At 44.4% G+C, this 27,978-nt stretch overlaps 1 protein-coding gene across 1 annotated transcript; it reads left to right on the plus strand.

Moving 5' to 3' along the window:
* Nucleotides 1-27: 27 nt before the first annotated feature.
* Nucleotides 28-27,095, plus strand: AP2M1 (adaptor related protein complex 2 subunit mu 1). The gene is made up of 11 exons (XM_035133641.2): nucleotides 28-128; nucleotides 7,852-7,968; nucleotides 14,512-14,777; nucleotides 16,563-16,645; nucleotides 20,566-20,701; nucleotides 20,814-20,955; nucleotides 23,274-23,393; nucleotides 24,312-24,447; nucleotides 24,900-24,997; nucleotides 25,139-25,250; nucleotides 25,954-27,095. Exons 2-11 carry the CDS (start codon nucleotides 7,895-7,897, stop codon nucleotides 26,086-26,088), a joined length of 1,302 nt encoding a protein of 433 aa, XP_034989532.1. The 5' UTR covers nucleotides 28-128; nucleotides 7,852-7,894; the 3' UTR covers nucleotides 26,089-27,095.
* The last annotated feature ends 883 nt before the right edge of the window (nucleotides 27,096-27,978 follow it).

Consider the following 27,978-nt stretch of genomic DNA (forward strand, 5'->3'; position numbering starts at 1 on the left):
GTGCGCAGTGGCGGCGGCTCTGCAGTGATAGGGGAGGGGGGAGCGGCCGCCATCTTGCCAGTCGGTGCCGGAGGGGGCGCAGCTGGAAGGACCGGCAACGGCAGCCGCCTCAGCGACGGCGCCACTAGGTGAGTCCGGCCGGGTGGTGGTTGTCGCCTTCTTTTTCTTGCTGGCTCTTTCTTTTTATCACAATCGTCGGTAGGCTGGTTGTCATTGTGGCTCCTTCTCCTCTGAAAGGGGGCCTCGCCGACGCGGACTGGGCTCGTCCTCCTGCTGAGGGTCTGCTTCTTCGCCCTTGAGGGCCGCTTCTCCTAAGCCTCTTCCACCCTTCGAGGGTTGTGGTCGGGCGCCCTTTCCCGGGAAGCTTTATAGTGTTAAACTACGTTTTTCTAAATGTTGGGGGCCTCCCAGAGTGGCTGGGGCAACCCAGTCAGATGGGTGGGGTACAAATAATTTTATTATTATGAATTAATTAATGTGGTTTGTTGTGGCGACAGCTGTAAAGCGGGCCGAGGCGCCGGGAACGCGTTTCTGAGGGAGGGAATCGCCCGGCAGCAAACGGGGCGTGCGAATAACGGGCTGCCTCTCCCCTGTTCTGGCGTAAAGCTTCCCATGGCAGTTTCGGCTTCTCTGAGCAAAAACACCACCACACGTCCTCGGTAAGGATGTGTCTCCTCCGGGTGCTCGTGGCTGTTCTGGGTGGGATCGGGACGAACCCGTTGCTCGTGAGGAGCCTCCCATTAGGCTTGGCACCCGCGGAGCCCAGGAAGCTGCCTCATGCCGAGGCCACCCAGCTCAGTGTTGGCGGAACTGGCTGGCAGCGGCTCTCCGGGGTTTCAGGCGGGGTTTCTGCTGGCCCTCCCTGGAGATGCGGTATGGGGTCCTGACCTGGGACGTTCTGCTTCGCGAGGCAGACTGTCAGTTAGCTTTCGCCCAGAGGCGGGGTGAGAAGGGAGAGATTCTGTACAGAGAGACAGTGTGGTGTAGTGGTTAGTGTTGGGCCTGGGAGACCAGAGTTCAAATCCCCACTTTGGGTGAACCTGGGCTATTTACTGCCTCTCAGCCTAACCTACTTCACAGGGCTGTCTTGGGGGATTAAATGAAGAGAGCCATGTGTGACACCTTGAGCTCCTTGGAGAAAAAGGTGTGCTATAAATGCAAGAAATGGTTAAATTTAAATAATTCCCGCAGGTGTGTGAGGCCCGTTGTCTGGGAACTTGGGTCAGGGGGAAGGCAGCGGGCCCGTCCTCATCACTGTCTTCATCCCTTATTTATAATGCTTCTGAAATGACTCAAATGGCATGCAGCGAATCCGCCTTGCGCGGTTCCCCCCCATAAGTCCCTTTGCCTTTTGTCCTTTACCTTTTGAGCGCATTCAGTCAGAAATTGTATTTTGAGGGCAGTGCTGGGTGTCCCAATGTTTGTGGCTCAGTGCTGCTTAATGCAGAATTTGAAAGGTACAAATGTTTGCCCCCCCCCAACTTGGGGTGCTGTTGATGTAGTAGCTCAGGAGTGTTGGGCTTCAAATCTGGCTAGCATTTGTGGGATCTGGGCCAAGTTAGTGTGACTCAATATTTGAGGGGGGGGTGCTGTCAGCATGATCAAACAAATATGGTACCACTGGTATTCTTTATGGGGCAGGAGTTTTTGGGCTTCTTGGTAGCTCTACTCTTTTGTTCCCTGCCCCCACAACCTAGCCCAAAATTCCTGCCATGTGGTGTCTTGCACACCCCACTGTAAGAAGCTTTGAAGATGCAACTTTATCATTTGAATGAGGCATGTGGTAAGTGCCAGAGTAAGGGAAGGTTTTTATTTGGAAGTGTGTTCAGTTTAATTGGCTAGATGCCAGGAATAACAGTCTTCATCCAGAGTTTGACGCATGTTGCTGACCAAGTCAGTGAAAAGAGGTGTTTCCTTAGGAAGGAAGTTGGAATTGCTGCTAGTCCTCTGTCCAAAAGTTTTAAGTACCGGTAATTTATGTCCAAAGGAAATGCAGTGGTACCTCGGTTTAAGAACAGTCCGGTTTAAGAGCGATTCGGTTTACAAACTCTGCAAAACTGGAAATAGTGTCCCGGTTTGAGAACTTTACCTTTGTCTAAGAACAGAATCTGAATGGTGGAAGGGCGCCAGCGGCGGGAGGCCTCTTTAGGAAAAGCATACCTCGGTTTAAGAATGGACTTCTGGAACGGATTAAGTTCGTAAACCGAGGTACCACTGTACCAGTAATGTCTCTGCAAGTGTGAAGCGGGGGTTGGGGTAGAGGGTGCAGGAAGTTATTGCTGACTTGCTTGAGTTAGCATAAAATTCAGCTCCCCCACCTTCCTCCCAATATTTGTTGGTAACATGTATGTTTCTTTCAGTTGTGGAGTGTTTCTGGGTGGAGAGCAGCATATAAAAGGCTATAAGGACCAAGTGATGTATGCAGTTTGTGCACATTTACTTTGGAAAGCAGTAGAAATATCACATTGCTGAGAAGATGTGATTTTTTGTAGTGTTCTAGACATGCTAATTAACTATGTGCCTGGAATACCAACCATACCAATCATGGTTGCACATAAGTATTGTGACTGAAAAAAAATCGCTGGCTGAAATACACAATAAATCCTTTTCTCTTAAGCCAATTTCCAGTGTGCAGATGGCTGCCTTATTTTTCTTTCCTCCAGAAAGAAAGGCAGGACTAGTACCCGGCATAGCATTCTGCTGTGACTCTTCTTGCCTTAAAGTGCTAGTATCTCTTTTAAAATTAGGCGGAAGAAGGGTTCATAGTGGGCTACAATTCCCATCATCCCTGACCACTGGCCCTCTTTGCTAGGGATCATGGGAGTTGTAGGCCAAAACATCTGTAGGGCCGCAGTTTGGGGATGCCTGACCTAGCAATTAGAAAGCATGCCAGTGCAAATACTGTACAAATAGGTACCACTGTGGCAGGGAAGGTAAGTGGTGTTTCCTTGCACTCTGGCTTCAATCACAGTGTCACGTTGCACCAGAAGCGGTTTAGTCATGCTGGCCACATGACCCGGAAAGCTGTCTGTGGACAAACACCGGTTCCCTCGTCCTAAAGTTAGATGAGCGCTACACCCCATAGTCTCCTTCGACTGGATTTAACAATCTAGGGGTCATTTACCATATTTACCTTTTTAAACCTGGATGGTTGCATGGGGGGATTAGCTGTTGTGGAATCTGATTCTGTGTTGGAAACAATATTAATATTATTAGCCATCCATCTAACTAGGTTGCCCCAGCCACTCTGGGCAGCACCCAACAAAATATTAAAAACACAATAAAGCTTCAAACATTAAAAACACCCCTTCAGATGTCTTCTAAAAGCCTTCTGGGACTTGGGATGGTTGTGTAATTGCCCATTTCTGTTTGAATGTTTTAAAATTATATTGAGATCACTAGTAAAGATCAGGTATCCTTGCTTGAGGACAAGGTCCAAACTCTTCAAAGAGCATCCTCTTTCCTGGAATGGCTTTCACCTTCCATTCAGGTTTTTGCCAGTTAATAGGGAACCTAATGTAAATAGTCAGTAGCTGGGCTGAGAGGGGTGCCTTTAAGGGAAAGGCAGAGGGCTAATGGCAGAACTTGCTCGCACTGCCACTTGCTTTTGGCCTTTCTTTTTGAGGACAAGCTTTTTTCTTTTTTTGCATAGTCACTGCTCTAGGCTTCCAAACAGGAGGCAGACTTGAAACAGTGTCAGTCAGAAATGCCATAGTGGACTCTTCCATAGTTGAGTAAATGCCTTGCCTCACAGAAACACACATTTCATAATATTTTAGCTGCAGTTCATTCATTTTCAGCTTTGTATTGTTATATAAAAAGCACGCCTAGACATTCCATTGTTGCCCCCATAACCTAGGTTTAAGGTGCCATTTAACTCCTAGCTTTCATATATCAAATATTGTGTGACTTGTAGATGGGAATTGTAGTCCAAAACATCTGGAGGGCCAAGGTTGGGGATGCCTGGTATAGCACATGGCTCTCAGATATCAGAGAGCCATATAAACCTATGATTTTCCAACTGGGGCTTGGTGATATATTGATACATTGTCCCAAACTGGTTTGAAGTCCATATCATGATATTGGTTTCATAATTTTTGACTTGCCAAACACCCTGAAGCCAGCCAATGCCTCTACAATGGCTCCATCCTTATTTCAGACATCATTATTCATCACAATGTTGAAACATGTGATCTATCACAATGTTGAAAACCAACTATCACCCAACCCTACTTTCAACAAAGTGTTTCTTTGCGATTAGGATAAGGCTATAACTCCCTTTTAAGTTGGTGGCCATTTCTTGGTACAAATTCCATAGTTTTACTCTGCACTGTATGAAGAAGCTCTTTTTGACTGTCCTTGGTGTTCTACCATTCATCTTCATTGAATGATGATTGGCTTTAGTATCATGAGAGGTGGGGGGAAACCTTTCACTCCACTCTATGCATACTTTTGTAAATCTCTATCATATTTTCTCTTTCTGAGGAGCCTGTTCATATTCTGCTCATTTGAGCTCTGACTACTTAGCTTGAGCTGAGCTATGGAACTCCTTGTGACAGTTAGTCAGCAACATACATTTCTCTAATTTGTTGGGGTGTAAATAATATTTGATATATGGAATAGAAAGTGTTCCACTGTGTTGAGAGGAAGTCTTCCCAATAGGGTTGAGAAAAGCAGCAGTGCTCTAAGACAGAGTTATTCAGCCTTGGGTCCCCCCCTCAAGTTGTTGCACTACAGCTCCTGTCATCCCTGACCATTGGCTATGTCGGCTCAGAATGATGGGGAACCAAGGTTGAAGAATCGTGCTCTAAGGAACATGAAGTTATTTGAGAGAAATACTAGTCTGTACTGATGTTATCTGCGTTATTTGGAGAACAGAACAAAATATGCATGGCTGGCTGTGATCTGTAATTGCCATCAGCTCAAAATGGCTATTTGCAAGACTGCTGTTTGTAATCTCCATTGCACAGTACTGTTAGGAAGCTAAGATAAGAGCCGTTGTTAGAATGGATGTGCTGATTTGTGTACAAGACATTTCTAAATTGAGCTACACCCTTCAAGCAACGATAAAGCCACTTGCTTTGCTCAGAGCAGTTTGTGAAAGTGGTAATCCCAATTTGATATCAACTTGGATGCCCACAATTCTGCTTGCCAGAGCAGACTATCTTTTCCCTCTAACTTGCAGCAGCCTCTAACAGGTGTTCACTTGTGAGTTTGGATAATAAAAGAAAATGGCTGTCATTTCCTTGTCCTTCAACCAATGAAGCAAGACCCTGTTGTGTTTGCAGAATCAGTAACCAAAAAGAGAGAGACTTGGCTAGTGGACCAAGCTGATACTTGTGGATCTATATATATATATAAATGTTCCCACTGCGTGCGCGGATACAACAGCCTTTCACCGTAACTGCTGAACCGAATTTCATCAAATTAGGACAGAGCGTACTTTGCCCATCAGGGCAGGGATCTGGCATAATTCCCCCCCCCCCAAAAGTACACCTTTCATACCTAAAATAATGATTAAACACAAAAAGTGGCGCACAAATTAGACATCACCAGCAGAAGCTCTGAAGACTCCAGCAGCATCCAATAGAAAGGCAGATTGCGCACTGTCAGCAAAAGCTCTGAAGGGCGGCGCCAAATAATGATGTCATCAACTGAGCAACTGAAACCACCAAGGCGGCCATTACCAGACAACCCACAGAGTCAGGCTGGGGCCAAGGAATGGAGATACAGAGTGGAGGCCTCGGCTTGCATTTAAATACTAGGCCTTGCCTTTACTTTAAAGCCTACAAACTAGTTCTCTGCTCTACTTTACAAACTAGGCCTCAGCTCTACAGCCCTTTAAATACTATCCCAAATGGAGCCCGGGGTGGGGGGAGGAGGGGCCCAAATAGGTCATGGGCTGACATAGGGTGGGGGGAGCCACAGGGTGGGGGGGAGGGGGACGGGATACCTCATGGGTCGCTACAGGATGGGAGTAAACACAGGGATGAGACACAACCACCGGGGGGGGGAGGAAAAACCACATAGTCCAGGGGGAAATGGACACATCCTCCCCCTTTCCTGGGAAACATTGACCCTGAGCATAGCTGTCAAGTTTTCCCTTTTCTTGCGAGGAAGCCTATTCAGCATAAGGGAATTTCCCTTTTAAAAAGGGAGAATTTGACAGCTATGACCCTGAGTCAAGCACAGCAACGCGTCATGGATCGTCACAGAGTGGGGGCAGCCACAGGGATAACCCACAGCAACGCATGAGAGGTTCAACTAGTTATTGTATAAGAAGCTAGGTACAGGTCTTATACCACCTAGTACTCTTGGAGCATGGCACTGGGGGGGGAATGCAAATTTAGAGCCTAAGGTTATTGATTATGAAACAAGTTTTCTCTTTCATGTGACAACCCTTAAGATATTTGAAGATGGCTATTGGGCCTAGACAGTGTATTGATACATCTGAAAAGTTCTCACTCAATCCCCCCACCCATCCCAAAAAACCCTCAGCTGCACTGCTGGGAAACAAGACAGAATGTGACTGATTGTGACATCTGAATCTGGGCTCTCCAAACAAACCATAAGCACTAGCCAAAAATTTTGTAAGTCACGTTGAGATTTTTTTCTTTTTAACGATCTGATGGTATATAAATTTTATGAAACAAATAATAAATTATTGGCTTACTGTTTGTGGTTTATTTGGAAAGCAGCAAACTGTGTGCCTCTACCTTGGATGTCATGATAAACCAGATTGTGTCTTGTTTCCCAGCTGCACGGCAGCAGGAGGCACTGGGGAGGAGCAGAGTAAGAACTGCTCATTCACATTAAATCATTAAAAAAACCTTCCGTGCTATTCCATAATTTGGTACAAATGGTGGATTCTGTACCCAAGCCTACTTTACATTGTTTAAAATATAATCTTTCTTGCTACATATCATGAGCTGTTGGTTCAAGGCAGAACTGAGAACAAAGCTTCCTCTTTTAATTCCACAGAACAGCTATGGACAGTTACATACTTGGAACTTGAAGTTTGTCTTTATGTGGAACAAATCTTGGCAACCTTCTGTAATGAGTCATCCTGCTGTGTAATCTACTACAATCTAATGTTGCCAGTTCTGTGTCTTACAAGACTGTTCTGTATTAGGAGTTGCCAATCTGTTAATTAAGGAGCCACACAATTCGTTCAGAATACTCATTGCACTATCTATGACACTTACTCCTAAGCTACTTCCTTTCTGTTATAGAATTGAATGCACACAAGTTTTATGGCCCAGTTGTTCCCAGAACTGTGGTGATACATCCTTGAATTCTTATCTAAAAGCATGTATCTTACCCCATTTTCCTCAAGATGTTTAGAGCTCCTGGTTTCTCTGGCTGGAGGTAGACATCTGTCAGAGTTCCTCAAAGAGCTGAGGTGCATCCTGGCAAATAAGAATAAGGCTTGTGGAGAGGCAGTTGTTGCTACTAACAATATTCTCTTGCTTCTATCTCCTTGATGCTTTGCTCCTGGAAGGATGCTACCTTCCTGTTTTAAGAAGTTGAGTCAAGTGTACACATTTTAATCTGTTTAGGTGAACAATCTTAAACCCTAAGCTCACTGCCACACTAAATGAAAATTGTAACATATTTTTGCTCTTATGGAGCTTCTGAAAATGGTTATGGCTGGCTGGCATGCCTTCTTAAATACAGATTGTTTGGAATAGAAGCATACACTTCCTTTATGGGAATAGGCCAGTGTCCAAGAATAATCTTGATCTGGTGAAATGGGAGTTGGTGAATCGGCCCACTTACCAAAGCTATTAAATTGCCTTAAGCCTATGCTCTGTACTGTAAGTCTCATAACTTCCTCTCTTGTATCTGTAGATATGATTTAAGCACCATGGAAAAGAAAGATTAAGATTTCAACATGATTGGAGGCCTATTCATTTATAATCATAAGGGAGAGGTTTTAATCTCTCGAGTCTACAGGGATGACATTGGGTAAGTACTTCAACATTTTCATCCTGCTTTCATTCTGCACCCGCATCCAAGTTCTTGTAGCTTCTGAGCTGCTGCTTTAACTGTGTGTGCATGTAGAGATTGTGTGCTATGTGTTGCATCCAGTCTGTGTCTATTCTGCTACATCTCTGGGTATACCATGGCTTGAATCATTCCCAGTCAAATGTCCATCATGGTAGCATAGTTGGGAATAGCTCTCCTTAAATGCAGTATTGATTCTAGTATGAGGAGAACTTCTTTAGGATGGTCTCTGATGGTTACAGGGCTACAGCCATCAATGTGACACTGATCATCATCTGAACAGTTTCATAGGCTTTAATTGCTTTAGGAAAGTACTTAAAGCCTATGATACTGCTCAGATGCTGATCAGTGTCACTTTAATCATTGTACTCCTGTGACCATCACAGACCTGTCTTGAATGCAGCATCTTGGTGTCTTGGTTCAGATTTCTGAGTGCTTCTCTGTTGGGTATAGACTAGGGCATGGTTTAATTCTAGCTCCCTAGAAATATAGCTGGCTTCTGGATCAGGACTAGATTTTAGTATCTTTTTTTGTCTCCTGTCTCTTCCTTCAGCTTAAGAAACCGATGCATGTTTTGTAGAATCCTAGAACTTGACCCAATGAGTCAACTTTGCAAGCATTTACTATAATTCTGCATTTCAAGATTTATTTATTTATCCATAGATTCCAGGGTGGTGTACAACATTAAGAACATAACCTTACACAGTATAATAATAAAAACATAATACAGAACATAATAGTACACACCATAATAAAATAATCATATAAAAACAACAACCCCAGCCCTCAAGCCTGCCTTGATGTTGTGCCATGTACCTGGGTGGGCACAACTGGCTGAGAGCAACTCCATGCTTTTCACCCACCAAGGGCTCAGAGACATACAATTGCTGTAGAGTAGTGGCCTACTCTCTGTTCTGCTTGTCAGGGTTGCTTTGCCTTCCCTGTTAACAGCTCATAGGAGTGCCCCTTGTTCCAGCAAAGGAGGAATCTGAAGCCCATTTTAAGCTCCTGATAGTTTGCTTGAAGACCACCCTTACTTGCTGCTCTGTGTAATGCAGCTGAGCATGGCTTCCTCAGAATGGTCTCATGGGTCAAATTGGGAAGCATGGTGGGTCAGTTTTGGCCTACAGGCCTGAGTTCCCTACCGCTGAAGTACAAGTTTAGCATAGTTTCCCATACCTCTGCTTCAGACTTGGGCCTGCTATGGTGATTGGTGTCTGATCTTTTCTGTTATGCTTTAGGCAGCAGGACCTTGGATCCCTTTGGTGACGGTTGGTCTCATAACCTGTTACTGTCAAGCACTGTTCTGGCAGAAGCTGTAGCCTTTAAGTGCATAATTATAGTTGTCTTAAAGATGAGTCTTTCCTCTAAGGAAAGGTAAAATCGGGTTCTTAAAATCAAGAAAAAATCATAAACATACATTAAAACATACAAAAGAAAGAAAAAAAGGTAAATACTAATTATAGATTCATGAAGTATAGCCACACTCCAGTAGCTGGCAGATGAGACGTAATAGAAAACATTCTGCACACCAGATGAGGGAAAGTAAAAGTCAAGTTCTACAGCTACATAACTTCTCAGGGAGTTACTGTATTTTTAATGAAAAGAGTGCAACTATAACTTACAGCCAAGGCCACACTTTGAAATGAGTTTTTTATTTTGCCTGCAGTGTCTTACTCTGCATCTACTGGGCAGCTGCATGTTCAACTACTGTACCTAGTCTCCAAAATATCACTCCTCATATCAGCTCAGTGTAATGCATAATGTGGGAATGTGTCTTAACTTTGTTTCTAGCCTTGGAAATTTGTGCTTTAAGGCTTGGAACATGGCACCTGACAGTTAAGCATGGCTTTACCCTAGGAGCTCATACTAAACTGGTTCTCATCTTTTTTTGAATAGATAATGTAAGCCTCACTATTCAGGTTTGTAAATAGCAACTTACCCATTACCTGAGGCTAGTTTATTCCTGCCAGGTTACCCAAGATAGAGTCCTTACAAAAGTTGTTAAAACAGAAAGTTGCTGGTATATGTGGGATAAGAGTTCACCTACTTCTTGTGGGCTGATAAAGATGGATCAAATTTATTATGACGAGCCCAGCATTCACTATTACCTATTTGACAGAAAGTAGATGTTTTTTGTTTGGTCTTGTCAAAGTGCCTCTTCTGCCTCCTGAATGGTATATTAAATATTGTTTTTTGGGGAGGGGGTGGGGTTTGAAACCTGTACACTGGACACACAGAATGAAGCTTCAAATGACACCTTTATCTGGTGCCTAGACATGATCAGGGTGACTAATGTAGACTGTGGATTGGTCACAGCTCAAATTTCTAAAGACAAAGAGGGCTAATAGTAGCATGCCTAGCTGCCTGCTTGAGCTTGGAATTTCTGCACAGCTTATTACAGCTGATCTGTGCTGCCATCTTCTGTCACACGACACTGTCAATCCTCTTCTCATAGGAGGGCTGTGATATGAAACTAGTTAACTATTTTGAAACATGTTTCCCTTTTAACTATTTTTAAATGCACTTGGCTGCAAAGGATTGGCGCAGAGCTTTAAAAACCTATAACACTTGTGGCCAGTCTCAAGTGGAGCTTCTGGCTTTCATTGAACAGCATGTGTCTGCCTAGTATGTGAAAGTAAATGCCGTTAACATCGCATGGTTTAAACAGTTTTAGAGTGTAAAAATTAGTGAGTCAAACAGGGTTCTGAATTTTGGAGAGCTTTGTACTGTACAGTGCCAAGAGATCAGTTAACACTTCAAAAAAACAACAACCCTCATGCATGTATAGAGAAGTTGGATGTAATTTGCACAGATCCCATTGCATGATTCTTTATCGATACAAAACTAATACAGCCAATCCAGGATATGTAGTATGTGAGATAAGTCCTGCCTGCTATTCTAGGGTGCATCTGGTGCATTATGGAAGTGCTACAAGTAGAAAATAGATGATTGAATCTTACTATTAAGCAGCCTGCTTGTCAAAGCGGAAGCTGCAAGGAAGCAGGGTTGCTGACTAAGCAACAATTGGGCCAAATGATAGTGAGATGGTAAGGAATGTGAATGCTTGCAATAACACTTGTTCAGAAAATGTTGTTATTTCCCAATAGATTCCACACTATTAATAACTCAGTCCAGGGCAGCAAAATAATGTTATAAACCTCATGTAATTCACTTGGCAACAGATATGTTGCATAACTCCATCTCTGCTGAGAAGCCACCGATGCAGAATTGGCTGCAGTTCTAAACAAAAGTGAAGCCATTACTAAATTTCTACTTGCAGATTTTAGTATTACAAGCAGGTGTGGGGAGCGGAATTGATCTGTGTTGGTGTCTTGTGGAGAACATGCAAGGATCTATTACTGCTAGCCATGCCTTTCCTAGTTTCTACAGAAGGAAAGCTTTATTGGGCAAATCACAACTTCTGTTATTCATGAAATTTGTTTTCACGTATTGAGGGCAAATTACCAGAGCCATGTGGCTTTGGAATGTTGACCTTGTATGCTTATATAACAGTTCTATAAAGCAATGTTCTGAATTATCATACTGCTCATGCAAGACTTCTCTGGTCAGGTTTGCAGTATGCATGGAGCATGTCTGTCTAGTGTGCAGCAGTGATCTTCTAGCTGCATGTTGGCTTGGCAAAAAAATAATAAAAAATATTGCAGTACAGACAATCATATTAAGTAGCTATGAAGTTTGGGTACCGATCAGTCATTGTATTTCCTCATTAGCATTGCTGCCAGATACTGAATTTTGAGAACTTGCCCCTTCAGTAGCTTTCAAGAATCTGTTCCTAAACATTTCATAACTAGCATTTAGGCATTTGTATTTCTACCAGTTTATCTCAGTTAGAGCACACTTGTTCAGATTAGGGTATATTTCAGTGCATTGACTAATTCAACAAAGTATTCTTTAGGAAAGGAAATAGAAATATCAGATTGCAGCCACCACTTTTAGATGGACAAGGATGTGGCAAAGGATGTGTAGGCTAGATATAGGCCGCTCTGCCCACAACAGCATACTGTCTTCATCTAAATGGTAATAACAGAATCTGAGCATATTCTAACTTGAACTTGTATATGTGAAGTTGCTGCCTTAAACATCAAAGGAAGTGAGCTGCTTGAATTCTTTTAAAAATTGTGTTTCTTCATATTGCATTTGCATAGCAGAGTCAGAATGGCTTGGAAAGTGGAACCATCCCTCTGAATCTTTAGTTGATGTAGAAATTGTCAACTGGGGCTAAAGGCAAAGAAAAGTGTTTGGCAGGGACTTTCAAAACTCAAAGTATTTGTTCCAAGAGTGCTTGTTATAACTAGGATGAAGCTTCACTCATAGAAATAGAGTAGTTTATTTCAGTTGGTGGTTTTGTGCCTCAAAGGACTTTCGAGAACTGGCAGGCTGATGCTGCCCATCTCCTAAAGGAGGAGGAGCTGAGTTGGCTTCCAAAGTTGTAAGATGGACTTGAAAGCTAATAATGCAAACTCTAAAATCTTCTGAGTTGTCACATTTACTCTTCAATATCTCTAGGAAATGAATGTTGGCATTCAGGTTTCTGCAGCTGAGGACTAGAAATATTTAAAGCAAATCATAGCAGGCTATTAAAAGTGTGGTCAAAGGCTACCGTAATTCAAGCTTTGGCTTGTCCCATATTTTATCAGTGGCATCAAGTACCATGATCTGTAGCTGTCCCTTGACCTTGGGTTCTCCATGAACAGTGTTAAACCTGTATGTTTTGCTGCCCCTGTAAGAGCTTCAGCTGCTGCTGCCTAGGGAATTTAAGTACCACTTTGAAACTTTGGAGTGGGAGGGGGTTGCTGTCTGTCGTCTCTTCTTTCTTTTCTTTCTTTTTGTTCAGATTCATTGTGCTTTGTGTGTATGTGTGTGTTCTAACCTTTCTCTTGTTGCTGTCACTCCTCCTTTTTCTTCGCTGGCGCCATTTCTGTTCATCCCATCTCATTGGCTGCTGTAGCAATAGGTAAGAGATGTATGGCAGGATGTAATGGGCACTGCAGTATGGGGGAACTGATTTGATATACCAAATTTAATACTATGGCCAAAGTCACAGTAGTATTACATCAAAAGCATATGTTAACATTAATGCAAATAGTCCGGCCCATTTCAAAGCAACTCATCACCCTCCCAGTTTAAGAGGTTGAAACCTACAGACTCTTAAGTCGCTTGTATAACACATTGTCTGACCTCAAGGAAACTGGTGTATTGAGAAGCTATGTACACCTGAGTCTCCTTCCATTATTCTTAGAGCTAGTATTACTTGGGTAGATATAGGAATAGGATATGGGTGGGAATTCGTCACGTAACGTTGATGCAAAAGAAGCTTGGAAAGTGCACTCTCTTAAGAGTGAATCAGACACATATAGCATCTGTCTGCAGCACTAAAGGCACTTTGGAGCTTTGAGTAGAGCAGGCAGCTGAGCACCAAAGTTTCAACAAATCACATGTTCTGTCTTTCTGGCTTCAGTTCTCTTGGTTTTTACTTCAGTATTCTTCCCTGTCAAAAGGCAGATCTGGGAGGCTTTGGAGAAGATAAAACTTGTACATTTTATAGTGCTCTATCCGTGCCTTGCTTTATTTATTACACCCTGCCTTTTCTCCAGTGTGCTCAAGGTATCTTGGAAGGTCTCTCTTTCACCTCCCATTTTATCCTTGCAGTCCTGTGAGGTAGGCTAAGCCAAGCAGGAGTGACTGTCCCCAGGTCTCCCATTAAGCTTGGTTGCTGAGTGAGAATTTGGGCTTGGATCTCCCTGGTCTTGGCACTCTAGCCATGATGCCACACAGACTTGATTAGAGTTTGGTGGAGCATGTATGTTGCAGCAGACTCTCATTCACTACTGCAACCAAATATTCAGTATGCATTGGCAGATGCATGGATGATGAGGAATGATGTGCTTTGGTACCTGAAAGCATTAAATGGTAAATAAAAGGTACTGCTTTGAAGTTTCTTACCATAGCTGAAAGGGACCCAGTAAGTTCCCTGGGTAGTTCCCTGTTGTTAACATTCCCAGAGATGATTGCAGAGCCTCCTGATTGACGATCTCCCGAGGATGGAGATTCCTTGCCCTCCTGGGCAGCTTGTTCCACTGCTGAACTTGCTCTTACACCGGCAAGCAGTTGCTTCATGTGCAATATAATATACTGTTGTTCTGTCCATAGTGTTGCTTAGAACAGTGCTTTTCAACTTGTGATACTTCACCATATGCCTGGCTGTTCAAGTGTCATCAGCTGAAAAGCGCTGATTAAGAGCTAAATTTTACATCTATTTAATAATAAACTTGGTATAGACTATACATGTAAACCAGATTAAATCCTTAAGAAGCATGCCTTCTGAAGTTGGAGGAATAGGTCAGCATGCCTGTGTATGTCAACACTTTGGTTTCTTCAACAGAGACATAGGTAAACAACTTGGTGGGATAGTATGTATCTTGTCTGCCTGGTGCTTTTGGTCTCTCATTCTTGTCTTCCTGCCACATTCCAATTCTCCAGGCGGAATGCAGTGGATGCCTTCCGGGTCAATGTCATCCATGCACGGCAGCAAGTGCGCTCACCTGTTACCAACATTGCCCGCACCAGTTTCTTCCATGTCAAGCGTTCCAACATCTGGCTGGCTGCTGTCACTAAGCAAAATGTCAATGCTGCCATGGTCTTTGAGTTCCTCTACAAGATGTGTGATGTGATGACTGCCTATTTTGGAAAGATCAGTGAAGAGAACATAAAGAACAACTTCGTGCTCATTTATGAGCTACTGGATGGTGAGGATGAGCCGTTCTGACTCAATGCTGAGGACTTGTTTAGTAGTAGATGCCCAAAACTTGCATTGTAAACTTGGGGTTGCCAGTAGGGCTAGCGGGTGTTGGGCATGTTGTTGATGTGAACATTCAGGTCTCCCAAGTGCTTAGCCAGATGGGTGGGGTATAAATAATAAAATTATTGTTATTATTAGCCTTGCAATAACTTTCCATTTAATGCTAAATGCTAAAGTTATAACAAGCTGGTGCAGCTGGGAAAACTTTGAGTTGGGTGTAGCCCACCACAAGCACTTCATTTTCTCTGTAGTTTGCTTCTGCTTTGTATTTAATTCTGCATAGAGTTTAAGATGGGGAGGTAACCTTGTCTTCTTCCATCAAGTGAATGAGATGACACAGTCATCCTAGCTTTGGAACCAAGATTTTAACTTGTAATGAGTTTGTAGGCTTAAGTTGCAGACTGAAGACTTCATTTAATGCAGGGTGTGTGTAGTACAAATACCACTTGTTTGGGAGGTAGAACTCTGCTAAACAGCTTTAGCTTACACTAACTCCATAATTGTCACTTTAAATAAAATTCTACTTTAATGCAAGTCTCATGACTTGACTGGTCCCTAACTTGCACCAAGGAGACAATTGGCTGTATGTGAATTTGCTGCTCTAACTGCATTCTTCCAGTTGGCACCCCTAATTTTGTTGCTGCTGCATTATTTGACCATTCTGATGCAGGGACTCTGCAGAACTACCTGCCCTCACGTAAGACACGTTGTGGAACGTTTCACATACAGAAAGATGTGATTAGGTTTGCGAGGGCAGGTAATTCTTCATAAGTGAACCATGTGTTCGAAAAGCAAACCTTTTCAGGTGAAAAGTGAAGTGTTCTTGCAATTCTAATTCAGGCAAAAATATAGAATTTAACAGTCTGGTAAGCCTTGGTTTAAAGAATCCTTCATAACAGCTGCTACTGAAAGATGTTTCAGTTCAACTCTATTCCCACAGGCTATCTACTACTCAAAAGGTTCAGTACTTTCATTTACAAGGTGGCAGAAGTTCACTTTAGTTCTTAATGCTGGTCTTACTGTAATCCAAAGAATGTAATTAAGCTTTCTTAGTTCCCAAATTCTGTAGTCATGGTTTAATTACTGCTGTATCAATGTGACAAATATAGTGGAATTCCAGGAATGGCACCAGTGTGCTGGAATTTATGAGCCTGGTTCCTAAAGCTTCATGCAAGCCTATCTGGGAGAGAGAGCGGGAAGGCTATATAGATCTGTAGCTTGCTGGAGTCTAGCAGGAAGCAGGTCCTCAAGCGCAGTGTCACTTCCTATTTGTGTTGCAGATCTGGATCCTGAGAGGCAGCTCAGAGGGAGGGGCTGGGTGGGGGCAGCTAATGGCAGTTTTCTTTTTCCCAAGCCTGGCTGGTCGGCCTGCCCTGCGACACCTGCTACTCTGCTGTTATTTTTTTAGGTTTTGATTTTTATGGTATGCTCATGCGAAAATCAAAACCTAAAGAAAACGCTGCAAAGATAGATTATTCTGCTGCTGTTGGATAATCCTGCTTCAGAGCAGGTTCCCTTGGATGTCTGGATCCCATCCTGTTAAGTGGTCTTTCTGTCTTATCTTTACTGCTGCAGACTATAGGGCAGCTCCGTGGGATCAGTCTCGAACACGATTACAGTTGGTGTGGGGAATTGGGTGGTTGCTTGTCAGCGTAAGCAAAGGCTGCAGTTGATGCACCAAACTTTCTGGTTGTTGCCTTTTCTCTGATAACTCTTTTACCCCCTTCTGTAGAAATCCTGGACTTTGGTTACCCTCAGAATTCCGAGACAGGGGCCCTGAAAACCTTCATAACTCAGCAAGGAATCAAGAGCCAGGTAAAAATGGGAAGAGGGTAAGAAGAGTTGGGATATGGGGTGTGCACTTTTCTGTACATAATTAGAGTGACCACAAACTCTCAATGGCCGCGGCAGAAAATGGCTACTTTAAAAACATCCTATGCCCTTTTAAAATGTGGTTCTTGTTTTTTTGGGGGGTGTTATTTGGTAGCTGTTTTTATTTTGATTATATATATTGTGGATTTATATGTTGTTCTTGTTTTGTGAATTTCCCTGAGACCTCCGGATATAGGGCGGTATATAAATTCAATAAATAAGTAAATAAAACATGGAGCTCCTCCTATTGGGAGATGGATGGTTTTTTGGAGTCCTTCTTTTCTCATCAGGAAACAAGGTGTATGAATCCCTGCAGTACTCTTACTGTCTTGGCTTATATCCTCGGACTATTTTAAAAGAACAGCGTAATTAAAGGACCCTATTGAGCTTTGCCAGTTCTAGAATAACCTGCTTGCACCCAGTTCTCTAACATGGTCCGGGTAGGTGCTGGTATAGAATACCAAAGTTGGACGCCTGTGTGTTTACTCAGAAACCTTTCAGTCAAATATTTCAGGTGTTGGCTTCTGCATTGTATTGACTGTGGCATTAGCAATTGTATCAAAATAAGCTTAGATGCTGACTAAAGACTAACACTGTTGAAATAAACCTGTGTGAGAAAGCGACAGATCTTCTGCCCTTGGTCTCTTAGTATAGGTGGAAAGATAAGAATGAGATATGGCTTCAAGTTACATGAAAGGAGTTTCCAACTAAACACCAGGAAAAACTCTCTGACATTAAGAGCTGTTTGACAGTAGAAGGGACTCCCTTGGGAGGTGGTGGACTCTCCTTCCTTGGTTTTTAGGCAGAGGTTGGATGGCCATCTGTCATGGATGCTTTAGTTGAGTTTCCTGCATTGCAGGGGGTTGGACTAGATGACCCTTGGGAGTATCTTCCAACTTTACAATTCTATGATTCTATTTTTGGAGTGGAGGACAAGAGAAAGATGTTGGAAATGCTCTGAAGCAGAAGACTGGAGCAGAACTATAGCACTGTAGTTCAAATGATGCTTCAGAAATTAGTTCTAGGTGGCATATGGAAGGAGGCATGAAAAGTGGCATGTTTTATGCTGTAAATAATCTGGAACAGATTAAGTATAGATAAACAGGCCAAATAAATTGGCCAAAATATTTGACCTACACTAATACTAGTGGTGCCTGTACAGCCTCCATGCAATGAGTCCTGGACAGTAATTTGGCACGCTGTCATGAGCTAACAGGAATGTTCTGCTCTGGTCAGACCTCACCTGGAGTACTGTGTCCAGTTCTGGGCACCGCAGTTCAAGAAGGATACTGACAAGCTGGAACGTGTCCAGAAGAGGGCAACCAAAATGGTCAAAGGCTTGGAAACAATGCCTTATGAGGAACAGCTTAGGGAGCTAGGTATGTTTAGCCTGGAGAAGAGAAGGTTAAGGGGTGATATGATAGCCATGTTCAAATATATAAAAGAGGAGGGTGAAAGATTGTTTTCTGCTGCTCCAGAGAAGCGGACACGGAGCAATGGATTCAAACTACAAGAAAGAAGATTCCACCTAAACATTAGGAAGAACTTCCTGACAGTAAGAGCTGTTCGGCAGTGGAATTTGCTGCCAAGAAGTGTGGTGGAGTCTCCTTCTTTGGAGGTCTTTAAGCAGAGGCTTGACAGGCATATGTCAAGAATGCTTTGATGGTGTTTCCTGCTTGGCAGGGGGTTGGACTGGAAGGCCCTTGTGGTCTCTTCCAACTCTATGATTCTATGAATGTGGTTGATGTGTAGATAAAAGGCTGCCCTAGAACAGGGGGACAAGTGAACAGTTGTCACTGTGGGCCACTGATATGGATGAACAGTGGTTCTGGGAAAGAGCAGTGGAGACCAGATTCATATTGCTGCTCGGCAGGTGCCTTTGGGATCATCAATGGCCAGTTTTGGATGTAGTGTTAAGCCAGCGATGGGGAAACTCAGGCCTTGGGGCCAAACCCTGCTGGCCTCAATCTGTTTCTTGGGACTCTTCCCCATCCACACCCCTTTCTCAGGCACACCCTTCACCTGCCCTACCTGGCTAGAATGTGCCCTTGAACTCTCTAATAATGCCTCTTGCTAGTCTTCCTAGAGGATAAAGAGGGGTGTATGAGTCTCCCTATAAACTAGCCTGCTGTTCAAAGGTAAATTTGACATTTGCTGTTCCGCCTGGTTTGCCCACCACTGGCATGTTACCCACCTCCTGGATACCAGATGTTGTCAAAGACATGGGTGGCCAACACACCAGCCAGTTTTGAGAGGTGGAGTGTGTTCTGGTATTGATATAGGCATGGAGTTGGGTCAGATATAGGTACTTGCCAATACCTGCATAGTGGTCCACCCCCATTGTTTAGCCTGGACACTGAGGTCCAGCGCCGAGGGCCTTCTGGCAGTTCCCTCACTGTGAGAAGTGAAGTTAGAGGGAACCAGGCAGAGGGCCTTCTCAGTAGTGACACCTGCCCTGTGGAACGCCCTCCCATCAGATGTCAAGGCAATAAGCAACTATGTTACTTTTAAAAGACATCTGAAGGCAGCCCTGTTTAGGGAAGTTTTTAATGTTTGAAGTTTTATTCTGTTTTGAATCTGATGGAAGCTGCTCAGAGTGGCTGGGAATACACAAACAGATAGGTGGGGCAATAATAATAATAATAATAATAATAATAATAATAATAATAATAATAATTAATAATTAATAATAATATATCATCATCATCATCATCAAACTAGTCTGTGGTCTGAATTGATCCACTGCTATCATTCCGTGTCAAGTCACATATGAATGGACAAATGGTCTCAATATATATAGGTTGTAAATTTAAGAGGAAATCATTCTCTATTTCTGTTGCTTCTCTCAAGCAGCAGATACTTGGCTTAGTACAGCATTTTCTGTCTCCAGCTCACCTGAGCTGCAGAGGCATCCAGGCAATCCGGTCATGAGTCTTGCCCTGCAATCCTGCCTGTTAGATTATTTCTTCCCTATTGCTGGCATTCTCATCTTAGTCTAGACCAGCCTTTCTCAACCTGGTGCCCTCCACATGTTTCGGTCTGCAGCTCCTACCAGCTCTGCTCAAACCAAATTGAGAAGGCAGGTCTACTAGAAGACTCCTCCCTTGGCCAGGCTTATTAATTGAATAGATGAGCATCTTTGTAGCACCTGAGATTGTCCTGAGCATAACACTCTTCTCTCTTCCTCCTTCACTCCCACTGACCTGCTTGGCTCCTAACCCTGTATGTGCTGCGCTTGCTGCTATGCATCTGTTTTTCTCACTCTGCGTGTGACTGGTGGACCTGCCTATAGCACCAGGTAGGAAAATTTGCAATTCCTCCCAGGTCCTTCCTAAGGGGCACCAGTTATGAGACGGTTCTGAAACAGGGACTGACCAGCGGCCTTGCACTGCATGAATGATTGTACAGTAGAGTCTTTTTGGGATGAAAAACCAGTTGATTGGGCAGAGTGGACAGTGACCCTTGCTCTGCCATAACTACATCTTCAGCCTCCTTGTAGTATTCAAATTGTGTTTCCTTGTCGTACTCCTGGCTTGCAAGTGCTTGCTTCCACAGCACATACGAGGGCAGAGTGTGCTTTCAGTTATAACATTTCCAAACCCAGTGGGGGTGTAACTTTGAAATCTTGACCCTTAGAACAGATGCACCTAAGAACTTACCTCCTTTCCTAGTTGACGTGACTGATGTTCTCCACACTGATCTGCCCACTGGCCCCTTGGGTGTTCATAGAATAAATGGGTAGTGGTTGCAGTTATGTCTATTTGTAGCAAGTTTATTGTCATGCAGGGCAATCTTCTGTTGTTGGTAGAGTTTGCCTGTGACATATTGGGCTCCTAAAAGCATGTGTGTTCTTTGTCCTTCAGACTAAGGAAGAGCAATCTCAGATTACTAGCCAGGTAACTGGTCAAATTGGCTGGAGGCGTGAAGGGATCAAATATCGTCGCAATGAACTCTTCTTGGATGTGCTGGAGAGTGTGAATTTGCTGATGTCACCACAAGGTAAGTGCAGCAAAGGGGTTCCTACTCTAGTGAAATAAAGGAAGGAGGTTGAGGGTGATGACACTTTCTTCTCTCCTGCTTTAGCAGTTGTTCTTTCTGTGTTTCTCTCCAGGTCAGGTATTGAGCGCCCATGTCTCTGGAAGGGTGGTGATGAAGAGCTACTTGAGCGGAATGCCAGAATGCAAGTTTGGCATGAATGACAAGATTGTAATTGAGAAACAAGGCAAAGGGACTGCGGATGAAACAGGGAAGAGGTAGGGGGAGGGCTGACTGTGGGCCCCAGTCACAGCTGCACTTTGTGTGCCTATCTGCCCTCACTTGCTCCCTTCTCATTTGGGAAGCCACTCTAGCTTTCTTAAGGGTGATTGTTCTTGTTTTACACCCTGCTGCGACCAGAACCACTTTTGTTTATAACCCATTTCCAGTAAGCTAGTTGACTGTTCTCTAGTCTTGCTGCTGCTACTTCCAAACTGATAATGTTTTAAGTGGGAGTGAGAACAGCAGAAGGTACAAATAGCGAAGCTGATTTTTCATTCCACTCAGCATTCCCCTATTGTTGGCTTGGCCTAGTAGCAAACTATCCTAATCTAGTTACAGGTAGGTAGCCGTGTTGGTCTGAGTCAAAACAAAATAAAAGAATTCCTACAGTAGCACCTTAAAGACCAACTAAGTTTTTATTTTGGTATGAGCTTTCGTGTGCATGCGTGTGCATGCACACGAAAGCTCATACCAAAATAAAAACTTAGTTGGTCTTTAAGGTGCTACTGAAGGATTTTTTATTTTATTTTATCCTAATCTAGTGTGTATTATATGTTGTGAGCCTTTAAATTAAGGGCCATGAAATTGCGTCCCTTCCCACTGGGCTAGCTAGCCTGTGGAGTGAATGGGAGTGGCGGGGTGGAATAATACCGCAACCAGCATTGGTCTGCTTCTCCCTCCACTTGCCAGCTTCAACTAAAGCATAGTTGTCTGTGGTCTTGTCAGTTTTCAAATGGACCGCCGGTGCAGGCTGACTGGCTCTGAGGCCCTCCTTTCTCCCTGATAACCACTTTTGTTAATGAATTTCTTTTTTTTCTTTTTTGTGTTCTGCTGTCTCCAGTGAAACAGGAAGGTAGATAACCTGCTTACTGCTGTGTGCACGCACTCCTCACCCCTTCCCCATCTTTTTGCTTTGTGTGACTTGTGCATGTGCCACCATCTTTAGACACTTCCACACAGGTCATGCCTGTGATTGAAGGCTGAGCTGCCACTTGCCTGTTCTAGGGAACAAAGCCCACTACGAAGTGTTGCTGTCCCATCAGGCTGGTCTGGGGACAGTCCTGCGCAAGCTGGGCGAGTTTCATAAGGCTTTATAGTAGGGGTTACTACTCCTGGCGAAGGCTGTGGTTGGCTTCTTGCATTTAGCAGAGTAGCCAGATGGCACAGGAACTCCTTCCTCCTCCCAGGTATGAAAGCAGGTGAGGAAGCCCATGAGAGAAGTTTGAATAGGAAGGTGAATCTAAATATGGTTTTATTGTGATGACAGTGAGCAGAGAAGTAAATTCATTGGGTTGTGGGGAAGTTACTTTTCTCCAACACTGCATCATATGTTATGTGTATGTGAGAGAGCGCCTGAATTTCAAAGAGATATTCCCAATAGAATGCAAGAGACAAGTTGCTAAGTGAAGCCTTTACCAAACCCTTTCAGCAAAACATATTGGCCAGGCTATTCAGCCAGCTCCCTCTTGAAACAAAGCCTGAACCATATAAATATGAAGCAAGCTGTTTCCTATGCCCATTCCATGTCTTGGGCACCCCCTTCTGTACCCTGTGGCCCAGAAGCAACCCTTCTGTCCTCTGGCACACCCTCCTTGAATGACGTCTGTGTCTCAAGTGTCATTCGCTTGCTCCCATTCAACACTTGCACTAGCCAAGAGTTGCAATGAGATCTTGGTGGTGTTGGATTGTTCCTGGAGTTTTTCCTACAAGTGGCTGCGGGGAGCCTCCCCTGCCTCTTTCAGCAAAGGTGCAGAAAAGTGAGACCTCGCTGGATACTGTAAGTCAACACTAAACTCCAGTGACTTTGCTGATCTTTTAAGCCTGCCAGAGAGAAGATTGTCTGGCCCCCAAGTCCTTTCTGGTACGTACATGGAAATCTGAAGATTGGAGGGCAAAGAGCTCCTTCCACCTTGTGCTGCTTAATGGTTTGGAAAAAAATCCCTCTTGTAGGGTTGTGTTGCTTCTTCCACCCAAAGGGCTTGGGCAGGGCAGACTGGACTCCAGTCTGCCAGATGAAGTGTTATGGGCAGAGCAGGAGTGAGCCTTGTATAGAAATCACTGGTGGGCTGCCAGGGAAAAGTCTATTACTTGAGTCTTGATGGATAGCCAAACAGCCCTACTGCCTGTGAGGGAATCCGTTGGCTCCAGTTGCTCTCCTCTCTGCCTCGTTTCCTTCATAATTCCTCCTGTGATGGCAAAGTGCTCTGTAGAGTAGTCTCATTGCAGCTGATAGCCTGAGTACTGCTGCAGCCTCATATGCATGCCAGCAACTGTTTCTGATTGTGAATCTTGTGATTGTGTTCTTGTGCCGTAGTGGGAAGCAGTCGATTGCTATTGATGACTGCACCTTCCACCAGTGTGTGAGGCTCAGCAAGTTTGACTCGGAGCGGAGCATCAGCTTCATACCCCCAGACGGCGAGTTTGAACTCATGAGGTATGGCTGGTGGGAATAGGCTGCTGCACAGGTTGGCCTCTGCCTTGGCTGCCATAGGGGAATCATTGGGGGGTTCCCTGCAAGTCACAGCTAAGTATTCTTCACTTGGTCGCTTGCATTTTTGAGTACAGAATGGGCACAAGGGGTGGAGCTTGTAACTGTATTGCATTGATCGTGTGGTAGTGATGATTGACACTCTTCTGCTTGAGACACTGGAGGCCAAATGGTGCCTAAAGATATATAATGAAGGCGCCAGGTAAACCTCCCTGGGGAGAGCATTCCACAAAGGGGGAGCCACTGCAGAAAAGGCTCGTTCTCGTGTTGCCGCCCTCTGGACCTCTTGTGGAGGAGGCAAATGAAGAAGGGGCTCAGATGACAATTGCAGGGTCTGGGTTGGTTCATATGTGGATAGGTAGTCTTTGAGGTATTGCGGTCCTGAGCGGGCTAAGGCTTTATAGGTCAAAACCAGCACTTTGAATTTGGCCCGGAAACTAATTGGCAGCCAGTGCAGTTGGGCTTTGAAGGAAAGCCCTGTTTCCCTCTCCCCAATAAATGTGCATAAGCTCCACTGTTCTCAGCACCCTTTCGCATGCTGGAAATAGATGTGGCTGCCTTTTCAGGTTTTTAAATTGCTTTTCCATTTAATTGTTCTGCAAAGTAGACTGAGAGCAGTTTAATCTAACTGTACTTAACACCTGCTCTGTCGATTATGTCCTCTTTCCTTTCAAAAGCTAACAAGTGGTTTAGCATCAGGCTGTCCTTTCAGATCAAATGTCCTCTCAAGGAGAGGATTTGCAAACTGTGGCATGGCCACCCTCTGTTTCTGTAAGCGAAAGCATATCGGTTTCTTTTCTTGTCACTATTCAGTGGGAAGCCTTCCCCTCCATCCACTAAAGGATATTAAATCTTGACCTTCAGGTATCGAACCACTAAGGACATTATCCTGCCCTTCCGTGTGATCCCCCTGGTGCGGGAGGTGGGCCGCACCAAGCTGGAGGTGAAGGTGGTGATCAAATCCAACTTTAAGCCATCCCTCTTGGCTCAGAAGATAGAGGTAAGTGCAACAAGGGCATCAGGTTTGTGCAAGGCGCAGCAGTATGTTGTAGTGGTTTTGGGAGGGGCTTCTGTGGAAGGAGTCACTTCGCCTCCAACTTGTTAGCCTATGAAAGATGGGGGCAGGGGCTGTTGTCCCTGCTTTTCCCTCTTGGTGCCTGAGTATAGATGCTGCCAGGCCTTTGGAAAGCCTTTGCTTTTTCTGAAGATCAGAGTGCCGTTCTTGGATATGATGCAGGTTTTGGCTGGATAGGTTTGCACTGCAACAGAACCACACTGCTAGTAGCTGAGCATGGCTAGAGTCTTTTGGCATTCATTTCACTATCTGTTGCAAAGGCAGCTGCTCCATATGTGTCCTGGAATGTTCGTTGACAAATGGGAAAAGTTCTGTTGAAATAACAACAGAAATGAGATTTCTGTTGAAATGGAGTTCCAACTACTTCTGTCTTCCAGGTGCGAATCCCAACACCTCTTAACACAAGTGGCGTTCAGGTCATCTGCATGAAAGGGAAGGCGAAATACAAGGCCAGTGAGAATGCCATTGTATGGAAGTAAGTAAGTCCTGTTACACTTCTTGATCTAGGCAACTGTAGCCTAATAAGGGTATTGGTACTGGCAGTTCTCATACTCCCCTCCAGGCGTACCTGATTTAGAGAACAGCTTCCTCTTTATTCCCTTTTTTCATTTCTTAGAATTAAGCGTATGGCTGGAATGAAGGAGTCTCAGATCAGCGCAGAGATAGAACTGCTTCCCACCAACGACAAGAAGAAATGGGCTCGGCCACCGATCTCCATGAACTTTGAGGTATGAGGGCAGAGTCTTTTCCTGGATGGCTGCTGAAGCCACCTATGAATTATTCCAACTCCAAGAAGGGGCAGCATTACTGCAAAAACAAAAGTGCAGTTGAGCACAGGCATTAATTTCTTGTATGCCCCTGTTTAACAGAAGTCATTTGTCAGTGAAGAATCTTTCACCATAGCTTTTGTGTGTATGCCCCCAAAAGTTTTGCTTATCACTATAGGACTTTTCATCCTGATTCCCATTGGTACTTGGCAACTGGCATTCCACAAGGAAACTACAGGGTAACTCTGGAACATGGGGCAGAAGGGGGAGGTTGAGGAAGATCTCAAGTTGTACTGAAAGCAAAATTTGCACATTCCTATCACAGTTCAAGGTGGTGGTTCAGCTAATCATTAGCTACTTATGTATGTCCCTGCTGGGGAATGAACAGGATCCTGCAAGCAACTTGTGTATTTAAATCTGTCTCCCAGTTGTGTGCTTCTGGATAACAGCTGCAGATTTCTTACTGCAATTGTTAAAGAGTAGCCAGCAGTTTGGCTTTTGACTTAAGGAGATCTTCAGAATTGCTGAGGTGGTAGAGAACTAAAAAAGATTCCTGCTATGAGCAGTTTCTTCAGTGCTGTATGATGGGGTGGGCAGCTTTTACCCACGGCATCCAGGCTATAGACTTATTTCTGCTCTCCATCCTTGCTCTCCTTTTGTACAGGTCCCATTTGCACCATCTGGGCTGAAGGTGCGCTACCTGAAAGTCTTTGAGCCAAAGCTGAACTACAGTGACCACGATGTGATCAAATGGGTGAGGTACATTGGCAGGAGTGGAATCTACGAGACAAGATGCTAGCCCTCAGCAGCCAGCTGGCTCCCTTTTCCCCAGCCTCCCTTGGTCTCAAAGTACAATTGAAGAGTATCTCTCTGGCCCCTCCTCCGTACAGAGGCTGGAAGCTAGACTCCTGCAGCTTCTCTGGAAAAAGAACACTGGTGTCTGCTCTGGCTTCAGTCACTGTTGGAGTTTGCAGCTGGCGTTGGGTGGCTAGAGAGCCCCCCCTGCCACAGCTCACTTCTTGCTTCTGTCCCAGGGTATAAAAGGGCCAGTCTAACCGCCACCCCCTTGTGGTCATTCTAGGGAACATCCACCACCATGTGATAAAACCCTCCTCTTCTGTTGGTGTCACTACTTGCATCATATCCTAGTATTTTTGGAAGTTCTTGTGCATATGTACTTGTAGAATAGGCCTGAAAACCATAGGCTGGGCAAACCTTGAGTTGATTCTGGCTCCTGTGCTTGCTATTGCTGTTGTGATTGTTGCTGTGCAGCCAGAGTGGGGCTCACACTTCCTCTCCCTCTTTGTTGTGTAGAGTCCTTGATATGGAGCCCTGCTCTGGGAAGGTTTGTGACCAAAAAGGCTGAGGGTTGGCGCCTGCTCCTTGTGGGGCTGGGGTGGGTGGGCATAGCACAACATTTCAAAGCCTTGGGGCCCTGTTAACGGCTGACAAAGCCAGCACCTTCCCCTTCCCCACCCCCAATCAGAACTACACCCTCCTCCAAAAAGTAAACCCAGCAGGCACATGAGGAGAGGTCAACTTGTCTTTAAAAATCTACAGGTTTTGTCCTCTTAATTTGGAATTGGCCAGTTATGTAATTCCTTGCCTCCATTCTCTTCTCTCTCCCTTGCCCCCGGCCCTTTTTCTTTTGCCCAATCAGTTTATGCTTTCATTTCCCAAAATGCTTTTGGGCCAATAGAAATGCTGCTGAAACCCACAGTCCTCTGCTTCTGATAGTGTGGTCTGCCATTTTGTACACTTGTGATTTGTCCAGTTCTAAACCCAATAAAAATATGTAGAACCAGATTGTTTGTAAGTGGTGCTCTTATTAGGGGAGTCATGGGTTGGACCCATCACCAGACTGTGGCTACCCTGTGCTCTAAAAACTGGGAAGGGACCAAAGCTGCTTCCCTGTTCATTTGCTAGTTGTTGGCCTCCGGCAGAGCTTTCCAAACTTCTCATGTTGGTGACACACTTTTTAGACATGTATCATTTCATGACACAGTAATTCAGTTTTACTAGCAAGCAAGAGGAACCCCTTTCCATGTGGAGCACATTAGCGTCATGTGTGGAGCACATTAGCACGACACACCTACACACACACACTAATGTGTCGTGACACACAGTCTGGAAAGCTCTGGCCTATAGTGTCAGCAATCAAGCTGTATTTTTCAGCCTTGCAGTCATTGCCTACAATTGAGGAGGGAAATCAAAGCCTTGACAGCATTGGCACCTGGGACCACCTCTTCCTTGCCGCCACAGAACTGCCATAAATACACACTCCTGTTACTGACACACAGCTCTCCCGTCTACAAAGGTCATTGCATTAAAGTACAGAGGTTTCTCTGCTAAACAATCCCCACATGACTGCTGTGAAGTTCTTGCCTGGTGCAGGGGATTTCTGGGAAGTGTTCTGCCATGCACTCTCAGTTCTGTTAGGGAGCCAGCCAGACCTGTTGCGCTTTATCTTACCTCATAAGAATAGCATCAATTTCACACTGCAGCCCACCCCTCCCTTCATAACCAGTGATTGGTAGAGGTGGAGAAGAGGTCTTTTGAGTAAAGGGTTTGTTATTACTGTATCACACTGATTGGAGTCATATCCCGCACATGTTGAGGTTTTTTTTTGGAGAGAGTCAGCCTTGGAAGCATTCACTTTTGCTCAAATGTTAGTTTTTGCTTCACTATG

The sequence above is a fragment of the Zootoca vivipara genome, chromosome 5 (genome assembly GCF_963506605.1).
Source record: "Zootoca vivipara chromosome 5, rZooViv1.1, whole genome shotgun sequence".
Taxonomy (NCBI): Eukaryota; Metazoa; Chordata; class Lepidosauria; order Squamata; family Lacertidae; genus Zootoca; species Zootoca vivipara.

Coding starts and splice junctions, on each gene's coding strand:
- AP2M1 (XM_035133641.2), top strand. CDS start 7,895: ATGATTGGAGGCCTATTCATTTATAATCATAAGGGAGAGGTTTTAATC. Junction 7,969..14,511: donor GTCTACAGGGATGACATTGG/GTAAGTACTTCA, acceptor CCAATTCTCCAG/GCGGAATGCAGTGGATGCCT. Junction 25,251..25,953: donor CGATCTCCATGAACTTTGAG/GTATGAGGGCAG, acceptor CCTTTTGTACAG/GTCCCATTTGCACCATCTGG.